Source organism: Miniopterus natalensis, chromosome 5 (assembly GCF_054644295.1).
Source record: "Miniopterus natalensis isolate mMinNat1 chromosome 5, mMinNat1.hap1, whole genome shotgun sequence".
NCBI lineage: Eukaryota > Metazoa > Chordata > Mammalia > Chiroptera > Miniopteridae > Miniopterus > Miniopterus natalensis.
Genome location: NC_142085.1, coordinates 63,191,821 through 63,207,371, shown reverse-complemented (window position 1 = coordinate 63,207,371; position 15,551 = coordinate 63,191,821). Strand labels below are relative to the sequence as shown.

At 36.1% G+C, this 15,551-nt stretch overlaps 1 protein-coding gene across 4 annotated transcripts in view; it reads left to right on the top strand.

Moving 5' to 3' along the window:
* The window catches only part of FAM184A (family with sequence similarity 184 member A), a 75,915-nt gene that overhangs the window by 50,858 nt on the left and 9,506 nt on the right, over positions 1-15,551 (top strand). For 2 of the 4 annotated variants that reach the window (XM_087817584.1, XM_087817587.1), the window contains 5 exons: positions 5,163-5,375; positions 7,395-7,548; positions 9,307-9,434; positions 11,141-11,325; positions 11,748-11,894. In XM_087817584.1, coding sequence (XP_087673710.1) covers positions 5,163-5,375; positions 7,395-7,548; positions 9,307-9,434; positions 11,141-11,325; positions 11,748-11,894 — 827 coding nt within the window. The remainder of the gene's footprint in view (positions 1-5,162; positions 5,376-7,394; positions 7,549-9,306; positions 9,435-11,140; positions 11,326-11,747; positions 11,895-15,551) is intronic. The other 2 variants (XM_087817586.1, XM_087817585.1) reach the window with 1 other exon arrangement.

Below are 15,551 nucleotides of genomic sequence, written 5' to 3'. Positions count from 1 at the left end.
TTCTGTCCTTCTGCTGTGCCGACATGTTAACTTTTTGACCTTAAGTTTGTCATGTCAAAGTTGCAACATGGCTGCAGTTATCATGGTCTTAAACAGCTGTGCTAATGCAACAGGCTCTCCCTTAGGTGCTTTTTAACTTATCAGGAAATAAAATCTTTCCCCCAAATTCCCCACACACTTCCTTTAGCTTATTAACGAAAAGAGGGTGACATGTCCTTATAATTAGATTTATGTGACTTTCTTACGTTCTTTAAGATAGGGATTTCCATTCAATCCCTGAACAAACTCAGGAAGAGTTCTGCTGAGAAGAAAGGAAAGGGGGAGGTTGGCTGTTGGGGATGCAAGAAATAGTGCCTCCAGCAGGAAGTCTGTGTAGTCACTGAAAGAATGGGGTATACCTAATTATCATGGATATGTGTACTTTATAAAGACCACTGTGAAGGGGAAAATAAACCTATAAAAACACAAACTCACTGGCCTCCCAGTGGAAAAATCATTAACCATCTGTTAAGTAAACCCATGGGTATACTCATCTTGGAGGAAGCTACATAGAGTTGGGTGTGCGAAAAGCCATTCCATCACATATCAGCCCCTGCAGGTCAGGACGTCTCTTGGTTTTAAAGCGGTGTTTATCCCTCTGTGCAATGCATAGGGAATGTCTTTCCCAACCAGCAGCCCTGTGGGTCTGTTTCAGCTACTTTAGATGGTAAGCACTTACTGCTCTCTTGACTTGTGCCCTGGGGCCTCAGTGTAACTTTTGTGTATGAGACAGAGCCACTGTTTTGTCAGATCATGACCGATGTCCTCACTACATTTAGTGAATATTGTCCAGCCACTTACAAATGATGTAGTAAAAGTAGCAAAAGAAAACAAAACAGGCAGTACTATCAAGAGAAGTAAGTCATTATTTCTGGGGAGGTACCAAAGTGTTAAGACGGGTTACCCTTAGGGATTGGGATTTGGCAAGGAAAGGGAATGAAAGAGATGTTCCCTTTTATTTTGTAACTTCTATGTTTTTAAAATGTTTTTCACAATGAACACTTACTACTTTGGTAATTGTTAGGTGGCCTGGGCCCAATTCTAGACCCACTAAATCAGAATATCAAGGGGTCAGGGCCTGGGCAAGTATATTTATTAAAATCTACAGAGATAATTCTGATACACAGACAGATTTGAGAACCACAGATTACATTTACTGTCTCATGAAATGCTTTGTTTTGAGGACAAAACATTTGTATTTCCTATATTCTTTCATTTCTGTAACAAGACATATTTGGGGGGGGGGGGTTACAAAAAACACCAACAGTGCATCGGCAACCAAAGGCTGTAGGTAATTAGTGGCATGTCGATATCCAGTCATATCCTGTACTTCAGATTTGACATTTCAGTTTCCATTATGAAGGAACTCTTTAGAATGACTTATCTCTCTTGATAGAATTGCCTGTTTTGTTTTCTTTTGCTATTTTTAGTACATCATTTGTAAGTGGCTGGACAACGTTCACCATATGTAGCGAGGACATCTGTCATGATCTGACAGAACAGTAGCTCTGTCTTACACACAAATGTTACACTGGGGCCCGTTGTTGAGGCACAGAATCCTCGTGAAACTGCTCTGTAGGAAATAGGTAAAGCTTTCCTTTCTTCAGAAAAATGTATCCATATGTTTTTTATTTTAATTTCTGTCTTTTTTGACATTTTTACAATACTTTATTTTCAAAAAACAACAGTATTTTTAAGTGGTAGAAATCAAACTGTGGTACTTACTATCAGTGCAATTTGGCCTTTAAAATTGTTTAAAATAAAGTATCTGGTACCTATTGATCAGTAAGTACATTAAAATAAAGTATCTGATACCTATCAATCAGTCAGTATGTTGTGTAATTCACATCTAAACTGCTGTGGTAAGAATTTTTCAAGTGAGGATTAAAATTTTTTCTGAAATAAGGATTATTTTTGGTTTATTTAAAATCAACAAAATTAAAAGCATTAAAATTTAAAATGATAACAATGTATAAAGACTAATACCATAAACTTTATAATTTAAACATGTAATTTGAAGCAACTACTGTTTCTCATTCATTCAACAAATGTCTCTCTATAATTCTGTCATAATCCTATTGATCAAGATTGCCCAAACTATTGAATGTAAAATCTACCTTTGTTTTATTTTATTTTGAATTAATGAAGTTTTATATTAATATATATTTCCATAAAGTACACTATACTCAGCTGTTAAACATTATTTTTTTTACATTCCTTTGCTCATTATTTGTCTTTTAAAGTTCATGTCATTTTCACGCTAAATAAAGGCTGTCAATGCAGTTCGACTAATATATTTATAAAAACAAAATAAGTTTTGATGCTGTATTGCATGACAAAAGCTTTCTGCATATAATTCATGTTACTGTCTTGAGCATGAATCAAAAGATTTTAGATAGCCTTAATATTACTTTGGTGTGCTTTCAAAGTTAATATAAAATAGCTAAACTGAGTATATTTAAAGACTAAATTGCATGTTAATGTCTTTTTGTACATACTTTATATTTTCTTGAGTATAGATAAAGATAAATCATATATCCTAAAATGAAAAATATTGCTTTGGAGTCCTTTCAAGGTAAAGTATATTATCATGTAAAATATTTAAATATATTTTATTTAAGCTAGTGAGGTTTGAAAGAGTGCTAGATTTTATAACTCATATTACTATGGTACTTCTTTCATTTTCAGTGTTATATTTCTTCATAAGTTTCATCCTTAAATAGTTCAACTGTGAGTCAAATTGTAGTCAAAATTAACAGATCTCTTTTTGATGCAGCGAACTTTTGAAGTAGGTATTGTTGAATGTAAGATACACTGCTGTGAACTGATTAGTTTCTTACTAACCTACGTGCACACTTAATTGGAGGGCACAATCCAGGGCCCCTGCTAGCCCATATGGTGCCTGTGTGCACATTAGAAACATGCCCCTTCTCCTTGGGTGGACACAGGCATACCAGGGCAGACGTGTGGGGAGCAGTTTGTTCACTGGGTGGGTTTTAGTCCCTGCTTGGCCAGGGACCAAGTAATAGCTCTGACTGTCAGTCATTTTTGTGCGTGTAACATAGTCATTCCCGAACACTCCTACACATATTCTCCCGAGTTGTCACGTGGCAGGCGCATGAGTCCGCGTACCAACTCTGGGATTAGAGTTGATTTGGGGGGAGAGTGAGTTGGTTCCTTGTCTGTTTCAAGAGCCAGCTAGCTGGGAAGAAAATGACTCTACTGGTTACAATATCAATGTTCACAAACACACATTTTTGTTGCCTTTTACCCTTTTATGATTTATTTTTCTTTCTGGGTTGTCCTTAATACTTACTTCACCCTGATTTTCTTTGCATAAAATGGTGAGAAGTCACAGAGTATAATTTGTCCTGGTCTTCCTAATTATGGCCTGAGCTGTTGCTGTGACCTGCAGTTTTCACACTTGCCGGGTTTATTTCAGTCTGTGAATCATGGGTGCTACTGCCAGTTAGAGGTGTCGGGGGTGGCACTGTGTGGAGGCAGTGTTGCAGTTCCACTTTTCTCTGATCATATGAAATACCCTCTGAAACCTTAGGTTTGTGTAGAAATCATTAAGGAGAATTCATGTCACTCTCAGTAAGTAGAGTCACTCCTTTGGAAGTACATTAGAACAGACTGAACACCTGTGTCAGCGCTGTCATGTCTCACCAGTGCTTGACTGTCTCCATAAAGGCATGTGCTAACCTTTACAGCTAATCCTGATTTACAGCTTTGCCCCAAACCCTTCCAGATGTCTAGTCATCCACCCAAAGTCACTGTAGCCTTTGATCTTTTACTGCGGCTTGCCTCTGGTCCTTTCTGCCTTCCAGTTCCTCCTCTCTTATTTTGCATCTCTAGTGCTTCCCTACCCGTTCTCTTCCTTTCCCAGTACCTTCCTCTGTGAGACGTGAGGCAGTCCATATTTGCCTTCCCTCACTGAAATGAAAGTCTTTTCCCACTTACAAAAACTCACTTTAAAGCTTCCTCTTTCCATTGGCTTTCTTGGCCACAGAAATTTTTTACTTGTATGTGAACACATAAAGTGTCTTAAGTTACTTTTGGAACACATTTAACAACTTTTTATTTCGGTTCCCTGAGTTCCCCTTAAATTCAGACTATGGCTACCTAGTTTCAAGTTATAGTCTCCTATATAGGGGGAGAGAAACAGATCAAAATGTTTTCATCAATCATATAGATACATATATACTTATACACATATTTTGTGTTTTTATTCTTTAAAAAAGGACTTAGATTTAAGTAATTTATGACATCCAGAAATAATACAGACATTAAGGGTGATACCTGTTTTCAAAAGGAGTGACAAAGCAGTTTTCTATAGTGAAGTAAAGGCACCTGTTATTATTATAAGGATATAACTAGAGGATTGTGGGATGCTTATGATTTTTAAAAAACTTGAAGGTTTGCAAGTCCTTTGAATTAAATCAAAACTCAAAATAAAAATCTTTTTAACACAAGGATTCTAAATTAGGAACTGATGGTCTTTCAAAGAGTAGCTTTTTAATCCTCAGATAATCTTAGCTAACGTTTGTTGAGCACTTACTGCATTCCAGGGGCTGTTCTAAGTGAACTCTGCACGGTAACTAACACACTTCGTTCTCACACAGCCCCATGAGGTGTTGATACTAGCAAGTGCAAAGCTAGGATTTTAACTCGGAGCCCACAATCCTAACTACTCAACATTACTGCCTCACAAATAAGCAGTTTAACTTTTCATGTTATCTCTTTGAAGTGACTATAATCTACTAAATACATTAGTTGTATTTTGTTTTTATTTCATATTGTGAATATGTATTGCAGTACGACATAGGTGTTCATTGTATTTCTAAATGGGGGCTGCAGTGTTCTTTAGAGTCTACAAACTTAATACCACTAAAACAGTCTGGTTTTAGTCTACAAACTTAACACCACTAAAAATAGAATCGGAAGTAGAAATACCTAAAGATTAGATACCTATGATATGTTGTGAACATTTTAAGTAGATATTTCCTATTTTAAGGCAGTGATTTTACTATGGTGAGTATCATTGAAATGCCTTCCCCTGAGGCCGGCAGCGTGTGAAACTTGCCGCGGTGATTCTTCCCGTGTCCCCTTCTGTGGCCTAGATCTCGTTGCTGAAACAGAACCTGGAGCTGCAGCTCTCCCAGTCTCAGACCTCTTTGCAGCAACTGCAAGCCCAGTTCACACAAGAACGACAACGACTTACACAGGAGCTTGAAGACTTAGAGGAACAACATCAGCAGAGACATAAGTCTCTAAAAGAAGCGCATGTCCTTGCATTTCAGACTATGGAAGAAGAAAAGGAAAAGGAACAAAGGGTAAGTTTAATGGGACAAACATTCCAGTGGAGCCCAGCAGCCTCATTGTGATTGATGAGCCTTCAGATTCCTAAGAAATCTTCAGCTCCCAGAAATTGCATATGGCTTTATTTCAGTGTCTCTTCCAGTATGTGATTTCTTGTAGGGGTCACAGCTACACACTATCGCAGACAAGTTAGACTAGGGCCAACATTGTATATCTGTTTTCCATTATATTGCCAAGTGTGTGATGAGACTAATAGTGCATCTGTTCTGTCATATAGTTAACGGTGATTAAATAAATTTAGCATGGTCCTACTGAGCTCTGCCCACTCTAATCACTTTATACTCTCTCGAAAGTACAATATTCTTGCATCAAATTTTTAATTTTTCTCTTTCAGGCTGGATCTACAAGAGGCATGTACCCAAAGAATTTATATATTCTTCAAACCAGATTTTTTTCTTACACTTTTTGAAAAGTGTACAAAACTCACAATGAAATTATAGACATTTTAAAATAGTGCAATCCCCTGTATACAGCCCCAAAGGCTATGTGAAAAGCGGCGATACAAACAGATCACTCAGAAGAGATTGAAATCAAATAGATGTATTATTAGGTTAATCATATGTGCCAGAATCTCCCAATATCCATTACTTAGTTCTTAGTTAGTTTGACATAGCCTTGGTGTGATTAATTTTGATATAGTTTATTTCTTAACACTGTATTTTCCAATTTCTTCTAAGGACCTTGTGGTAATTAAGATAAAGACTGATAGAAAAATACAGTTTCACTAGCAATAATTTTCAATATCTACAGCCATTGCAGATATAAGTTATTTCTTAATTCTTTATGTGGGAGCAGGCACTATTTTAAGAAGTGGTATGTTATAAAGAAATTAAAACAAGAAAGTTCCATCCTTTTAAAAACAGTTAACTTGCCAGTACAGTCAGTTGAAGTCTCTTGCTTTGGTCAAGGAATTTCCTCTCTTTAAAAGTTAGGCCTGATTGCATTGCTAAGTAATCGATTCATTGTATACCATTTGTGAATTGGAATAACACATAAGTTCTCATGTCAGTACTTTAATTTTACACATTCAGGCTTTTTGAAACTGATTGTTTTTTAAAAGAAATCAGAATCTGCAGTTGTAATGTCTGTCATTAGGTAGCCAAACTACCTAAGTAATGTCTAAACTAAAAGTCCTGTGTTTTACCTTTATTCAAAGAAGTGTATGCTTTATTTTTCAGAAATAAAACACTTTTAAAGCAGTGAACTTAAGTAGCCAAATACTAATTTTTAAAAACAGCATTTTAGAATAATGATGAAAGAAACGCTGCCCTAGTTACAACGTGGTACCTTTCTCAGAAAGCTTTCGTGTTCCGGGTTACAGCAGTCAGTCTCTAAACTTGAAGTACCTGAGTTGTTTTTCCTCCTGTGGCCATACATCTTCTTAGTCTTAGCCACATGCATCCTGTTCTCTCTGGCTAGGCTTTTAAAACTAATCACACAAAAGGCTTTAGTTTACTTTTTCCTCCTCTCAGAGCTTTTGGTTCTGATCACAAATGGAGTAAAAAAGAATGACTGCAGAAAGTAGCTACAAAGTACTTGATACGGTTGAAGTTCTAAGCACCCCCATCTCCTCTTTCCTGATAAGATCTTTTCCTATTAATGCCCTCCTCCCATCTTCCCTAAGTCTTAAGTCTGTGCACACAGAAGAATTATTCATTAATTTCAGGTGGTTCACACCTGTTAGCAGCTTTAGAAAATGGTGTTATTGAAAACTGCTTTAGGCCAAGAGTCCATATTCCAATTCAAATACCATATGTTGAGTCAAACTGGTTTTATGATGATTAGTATATTGTTCTAAGTGACTCTACTAATTTATGTCCTAATGGTGATTATATTTAATTTTCTTGTAAATGAATTAAAATGCCTTGTTTTTTGTTAAATGAGAACTGAATTTTAGTAATTATTTTATTCTTATTTGCATTTTCCTTCCTGTATTCTAACATAACAGTTTGAATATGTTTCTCCTGTCCTAGGCTCTTGAAAATCATTTACAACAAAAACATTCTGCAGAGCTTCAATCATTAAAAGATGCACACAGAGAGTCAATGGAAGGCTTCCGGATAGAAATGGAACAGGAACTTCAGACTCTTCGGTTTGAATTAGAAGATGAAGGAAAGGCTATGCTTGGTATTTTGAATGGATTATAATCTTGCCATTTTTATTTGCATATTCGTCTACTTTAAAATTTAACATGAAACCACAAAGTTTTATTTTTAAGATTTGAAATATCACAATGAATATCTAAGTGTTTTGCATATTTAATTTGAAGCTACCAGATGAGTCAAGCATGGTGGAATGGAATGGGTAGAATGTGCTATCTCTGTATGCTGGCTGCTGAAGCCGCACTTACTGGTGCTTCCATCTGTCACTAACCAACCGAATGGAGTCAGGACATTCAGGCTTCCAACTGTCCAGTGACGAAAGGGAAAGAGAGGCATGGAGCCACGTCCTTAGACTAGATAGTCATATTGGTTTTTTCTACTTCTGGTTTTTTTGTTTGTTTGTTTTTAATGAGAAAAGTCATGTTTAGATCTGACTTTTTGTTTAGTTATTTTTTAATGGGATTTTTATCTTTCAGGTGTTCAAATCACTACCCTTTTTATAAGGAGATGTGTTTTGAAGAAAAACCAGATATAAATAAAATATATATTAAAGGGTTTCTTGTTTGTTTGTTTTTAGTGTCAGTCAATAACTTCTTAGTCCTACCATCTCATTTTCCTTCCATTTATTTGTATAGTTTTTTTAAATTTATCTTTATTGTTGAAAGTATTACAGATGCCCCTTTTTCCTCACCCCCTCCACCCAGCACCCGCTTCTCGCCCCCCCCAGGCCTTCCCCACACTATTGTCTGTGTCCATGGGTTATGCACATATGCATATAAATTCTTAATCTCTCCCCACTCCCCATTTGCTTTTTTTATCCAAATTCTCCTAATATTTTTAATGTATGTTGTCACACTTTAGTGGCACACTCTTTCCAAGTAGAAACTCACAACAAAGAAGAGCAAAGTGTTGTGAATATTTTAGGCCTCAAAGGGAAGGCCATTTCACCCCCATTATTCCATTGAAATTACTCTTCCTGAGGTCATGATTGTACTTTGAAATTCCAAATCCAAAGTATTCTCACTAGCTCTCATCTTGTTTGCCCTCCTCTGCACCATTTGACCCCATTGACTTTCTTGAATCTTTTTACCCCTTGGTTTCCATGATAGGTACTGATCTCTGCTCTTTAATCTCCTTTGCCAGTCCTGTTATAACTAATATTCATCTCTGATATTTCTCTTAATTTCCTGGCAAGATGCTTTTCCTTCTAGTCTGGGCAGTTATAAGGACAGGGTCATATTTTCTTTTCCTTTAGTATAGTACCTGACATTTAATAAATGTGGATTGTATGAAATAATCAATCTCAAATTCAAATGAAAATGATGACTTTCAAATCGCTAAAAGCATCTATCTACCAGCTAGTGTGGTTAACATCTGTTAGGGATGTTGTGGGAGAATTCTTACCTGGGTGGGAAATTGCCTCCTAAATATGTGTTATGTATCATTCAACTCTAAAATATTATTAGTCTAATAGTGTATGAGAAGAGTTAAAAAAATTTCATTTCATTAGCACCTGAATTGCAAGCTGAAAGCATATATAGAAATATCTTGATCCATTTAAGCAGTTGGAAATTATTATGAAAGTTAGATGTCCTCAAAATTCATAATGTTCTATGATAGTCTGTAATATTTTAAGAGACATACACATTTTTATGATATTTTAATGGGAATATATATACAAGTGTCCTGATTTTAAAAATATTCTGTGACACTTAGAATTTTTATCTATGTATCTATAATATTTTTTAAATATGCTAAACCTCTTTTTATCCTTGGATTCCAGCTTCTTTACGCTCAGAACTAAACCATCAACATGCAGCTGCTATTGATTTGTTACGGCATAATCATCAGCAAGAATTGGCAGCCGCTAAAATGGAATTAGAGAGAAGCATAGACATCAGCAGAAGACAGGTAGAGAAAAACATTCTGCTCCGATTATTCCACAATTTTCTGAAAAGTATTTTATAATAAATAGTATTTTCACTAGTTATTATTTACTATCTATATTAAAGAGCTTTATTTTTAAAGGTAAATAGGTAACTTGACTAATATGTTGGTCAGAAATTTACATTTTATTTTTGACCTTTTAATTGACTATTTTGAATTTTACTTGCACCTTGAGAAAATGAACAACCAAATACAAATAACACAAAGTGTGAAGACAGAGTGCTATAAAATAGTACTGTCCAGTAGAACCTTCATGATGTTCTACATCTCTGTCGTATACTATGGTAGTCACTAGCTATATAGGCCAAACATGTCTAGTGTGACTGAGGACCTGAATTTTCAATTTTATTTAAGTTAAACTTGAATTTAAACAGCCATATTGGATAACACAGCTATAGAAGTATCAGGTCCTGAAGAAGAAAAAGGATAACTTATATTTCCATATCACTCTAGCACAGCTACTGTTTATACTTTTTAAACTCTGGCCAAGTATACTTCCTTTAATAAGTTGTGATTTTGAATGTATGTATATCTAGATGGATGGAATTTTTAGACATAAACATTTACAGTGAAGACAATGATTGGTTTGTTAGACTTACGACTTTTACTTTGTTAGTCTTCAGTCATATTAAATGGTCAGTCCAAATTTTCTCTTCATTACTAGGAAGTTTTAAATGAGCTACCTTTGCCCTAGGCAGTTTGCTCAGTGGTTAGAGCGTCAGCCCTTGGACTGAAGGGTCCTGGGTTTGATTCTGACCAAGGGCACGTACCTCGGTTGCAGGCTTGAGCCTCAGCCCTGGTCTGGGCTGTGCAGTAGGCAACCAATTGATGTGTCTCTCTCATATCAGTATTTCTCTCTCTCTCTCTCTCTCTCTCTCTCTCTCTCTTTCTCTTTCTCTCTTTCTCTCTCTTTTCCCTCCCCTCTCTCTCCCTTCCACTCTCTCTGAAGAGCAGTGGAAAAAATATCCTCAGGTGAGGATTAAAAAACAGTAATAATAATAATAAATAAATAAATGAGCTACCTTATAATCATGGACAGAAGTTATATTCTCTTCAAGTAAGCTGACACTGAAATTGACAATGTCTAGGTCTGCAGAACTTGTAGAAAACAGTGACTTTTAAGAAAATTGGAGGAAATTTTATCTTTCAGACAGTATAACTGCTAGACCAGCACTAAGCAGACATAGTCTGTTTTCTAAGCCATGGGTGTGTGTGTGTGCGCGTGTGTGTATGTATTGGGATGACCTCCATAGATGTGGGTCCTTTTTAGATTGAAAGACAGTGGTACCAGCATTTTTATCACAGACCATGTAATTTGTTGAGTATCTGAGAGCCCTGTGTTCTAATCTCAGTTCTGCCATTGACTATACATCATCCTCGGACATCATCTCTTGTGTCTTAGTTTGCTCATCTGTAAAATGAGGGAGATGTGTTTTTATGGTCTTTTGAGTTCCTTGTGGCTCTGACATTATTGAAGCTGTATCCATATAAACACTTCTTATATATATGGAAAGAGAAAAGGCCTTGAGGTTTTCTCATTTCAGCAGTTTGCTTTTGAAATAATGTCAGATTTGTTACATTTGACATTCCTGTGTGCCATTTTCTTGCCCTCCGATAAACACAGAAAGCAAATATGTAGAAAACTTTGAAGAATTGTTTGTATTTTGCAGAGTAAGGAGCACATGTGCAGAATAACAGATCTCCAGGAGGAATTAAGGCACCGAGAGCATCATATCTCTGACTTGGATACAGAGGTACAGCACCTTCATGAAAATATAAGTGCCCTGACCAAAGAGCTGGAATTTAAAGGGAAAGAAATTCTCAGGATACGAAGTGACTCTAACCAGCAGATGAGGTATGCCATTAATTACATCAGAAGGAATTTGCAGGGTTATCTGAAAGACTATTGGGATGGTATTTAGCAATACATGCCTATTTTTATGAATAGACTGTCTTCTAGTAAGATACCAAAGACCACTTTTGACTCTGTTGACTGTTACAATCTAGAGTGTAGATGAAATGTTATATTTTGAATGATGTATATGCATTCATCCACTTTGGAAATTGTACAAAATTAAAACCTTTTAAAAATGTTATTTTAAAAAGCATTAAAGGAGACAACTTTAACAAGCTAGAAGATTAAAGTAAGTAACTTACTTTAGGCTGTTTCCATTGATTTTCTATATATTATACCAAAAACCATTTCAAATCTGGTAGAATATAGAAAGTTTTGAAACATGACTTCAGAATAACATTTTCTTAACTAAAAATAAACAGGTTGCATGAACAAGATTTAAACAAGAGGCTTGAGAAAGAGCTGGATGTCTTGACAGCAGACCACCTCAGAGAGAAAAATGTCATGCGGGCAGATTTTAATAAGACTAACGAGCTACTCAAGGAAATAAATGCAGCTTTGCAAGTGTCGTAAGTCACATTATATTAAAGAAAATTCATATGGGGACAATAAACTGAGGAGCACTGTGTCTAACCTCAAATTAGCTACTCTTTGGAGCTAATTAAATGATACTTAAAAAAATAAAACAAGTGCATATTACAGATGGTAATTGTAGTATGATATTTTTTAATTAGCATAAGTCAGTTGAGTGATTATGTTTATTAGCTGCTACTGCTGCAATTCTACTGGGACAAATACTTGTCTAAAGACTGTCCCTCAGGATCATGCCATGGTGAAAACTCAAAACATGTCCCCTATGTAACGTTAGGTAAAAAGAGCACATTGTGACCAGTAGGTCACACTAATAATACATATTGTACAAAAATATCAAAAGGTCTTAAACAAATACAAAGTTTTAATGATAGTGGTTCCCTCTGGGAGTGAGTTAGGAGGTATTGGGGGTAGGGAAGAGCAAAGACTTCCTTTTTATTTTATATACTCTACTTAGATATTGTTTGAATTTCTATAACAAGCATTTGTTTTATGATTTTTTAAATCAAAAGTTAAAACATCACAAATAAAGTTCATACATAGTAGCTCTAATGTTAAAACCCAATTTTCTAATTATTGCTTAATGTTTTAAAAATATTTAATGGCTTCTCTCTTTTCTAGACACTAATTTCTAAACTCCTCTAGTCAGTGCAGCTAGCATTCACTTCATCTCTGTGGTCCAAACCCTGGTGCAACTTCAGTTATCTCAGAATTAATCTACCCTGAGCTGCTGTAGATGGTTTATCCACCTTCCATCTCTCCTCTTCCAATCCATTAAAAAAGTTACAAAAAAGATACATAATTCTTCCCACATACTTCAGTAAAGTCAAAATAGTGACTAATCCCATTACCCTCAGTGTCAAAGTCAAACTTAAACTCATAGCTTCAGTATGCCTCACTGAATGCTCAGCCACACAGGCCTTCTTGGTTTCCTTCTGAGATTCTCCTGTGCTGTCTTCTACAATCTAGAATAGCCTCCTATGTCATTACTACCTAGATACCTTTGCCCAATCTAAAAATCATCTCCTCACATATCACCCGTTTAACCAAGTAAGCCTCCCACTAAATACTGTTATATATGTAGCACATATACTCACATTCACTTAAACTGAAACAATATGAACATAGGGGCTCTGAGGCGAGCTTCTCTAATGGGTATATGCAGAATTTTCATATAGTAGGCACTCAATGACTGTTTCATGAATGAATTTTTTGAGGATTTCCTACAATACTTACTACTTCATAAAGTTACTTTTGAAATAATGAGACATAAGGTCATTTCCCCAGGCACAGTGATTTTTGTTGCTTGATACCTGCCTTGTTCATCAGGCTGAGGCTGAAATCCTGGCATCCCCCACTATATATTCTAAAAAAGCATGCTTACAAAAAGAATAACCTCTGTCCTGTGTCTTGTCTCCTTAGGAATGTTAATGTACAAAGAGTAAAGGTTATGTCTTTATTTTCACTTTATCCTGTTTTATTTGGTTTTGCACATTATGGATTTTTAGTAATAGCTTAGTCTTTCTATTATGATCATTTCAGTAAGTGAAGAATTAGCATTACTCATAAGTCAAATATTTTTTCACTTTTCTAGAAGTACCATTTGTTTTATACTTCAACTAGGTTTATGCTAACCAATCATATTTCCTTTCTTACCTGAAGCCTGCTGCCATCATGATTGCCTCTAGCTTTAGGTGTTCACTCTTTTAGTTAAAGACAAACAAACAAACAAATGTATTTTAGATCAGCCCTGTCCCGATTCTTCTTTGATGATGAAAATTTCCTGTATCTGCTCTATGTAGTACAGTAGCTACAGTGCTGTTGAGCACTTGAACTGTGCCTAGCAAGGCCACGGAACGGAATTTTTCATTTCAGTTAATTTTACTTATTTTTAAGTGTAAATGCCAACACGTGGGCTATAGTTTTAGACTACTGGATATTTCTGACCCATATTCTTAAAGGCAGCTGCTTGGTTCTGCTGAATGGTTTGCATTCAGACACAGGCAGTGAACAGGAAGCGTCCGTTCCAGCTTCAGGAGCTGGGCACAGCAGCGCTGCACTGTTCCCAGCCTGTTACAGAGGCCTGAGGGCACACTGTTGACGTTCCTAACTGCCTGCATGCTGGCTTTCAAGCTCCGAAAGAACTGGAAGTGGGTGGTAGTAGAGGAGGAACACAGGTCAGCCTCCCAGGATGAAGGGGCCTCTGGAGCAGACTGAAGCTGCTTCTGTTCCTGCCCGAACCCTGTTGGACGCCAGGGAAGAGGGGCCAAAAAATTTAAAGGATGAAAAGTGCCGTCTAAACATTGTAGAGATGGTGATGAGAGTCTGTATCTCTCATGGAATGAGTATTAGAAATCCTCTTCTCTAGAGCTAGGTATTAAAGTCGCCTTAGATTTTCAGACATTCTATAGAAATGCTTTTATTTTCTTGAACGATACAGCATCTTAGTAAAAAACCTCTATCTAATAAAAAAAAATCATGGTTTTAGTTTGTTCTAGAAACAAATGAGGATGGGCTGTTTCAAATAACTCTGTTTAAGCTAAATGTCAACATACGCTAGAATGGCAGATCTTTATTATGCAGAAAAGATACTGGAAGACTGTTGATTGCTTAGGTCGCTTTACATCAGCTTCTTACCGTACTGAAGTAAAAGATACTTTCTTCTTGGAGGCAACACTTGGTTTCTGTACCGGGACTTCAGGTAGGTAGCCGTCCCCACTGAAGAGCAGCATCCAACTCCACAGTTACGTATTCTTAAGAGCTGCTCCCGCTCTTTTATCTGTGACACCCGTTGCTTTTTGTTGTTGTCATCTGATTTTTAAATTACGTTCAGGTTATTTCCATAAACTTTGTGAGGTAAGGATGTGATGATAGTTCTGTTGTCACAGGTCCACAACTTATGGGGAGAAACATGGTTGCCATTACACTGCTCCAATTACTGCTTTCTCTTCACGCCGTAGAGAAGGAAGGTGTAACAGTTCTTTTGTCTTTATTCAGTTGAAATTCTAAAATGTATGTGTGCCTAGTGATACTGTTGTTTGGCTCCAAACTCTCAATTTACTGGTATTTTTGAAAATTCTTTATTTTTAAAAGCATCATGGGAGGACTATCAACTTAGAAACTTTTTAAAGTACAGTTTTATACAGCTTTTTAGGCATATTTTAGATTGGTTTTGTCCATATATAGGTCATAGACATTGACCTATATATTCTCAGAGCCAAAAAAAATCAGGGCATGCATGCCTGGGGAGACTCCAACAGTGACTTTAATTAGTAATTTTGTATGTTCTACTTCTGTTCTCTCTTTGTATTACTTTTAAAGGGAATCTGTATTTCGAGTAAAAATGCTATATGTACTTGTGTGATTACCTCAAGACAGTGTTTCCCAGGCTATAATCACTCCTATGCAGCCTTTGGGAATTTGGTCATTTCTGGCTACTTAGGATATTATTTTCTTAATATTTTTAATTGACTCATTTTAACTTAAAAATTTAACAGAAAACTCAATTATCTCTATAATAAAACCATTATCACTACCAAAAAATTATATCTGTTATTCTAAATAGAGTTGAACTATAGTTAAATAAATGTAAGTTCTGTGAAAATAAAACGTTACTAGATTCTATCTAGCACTGA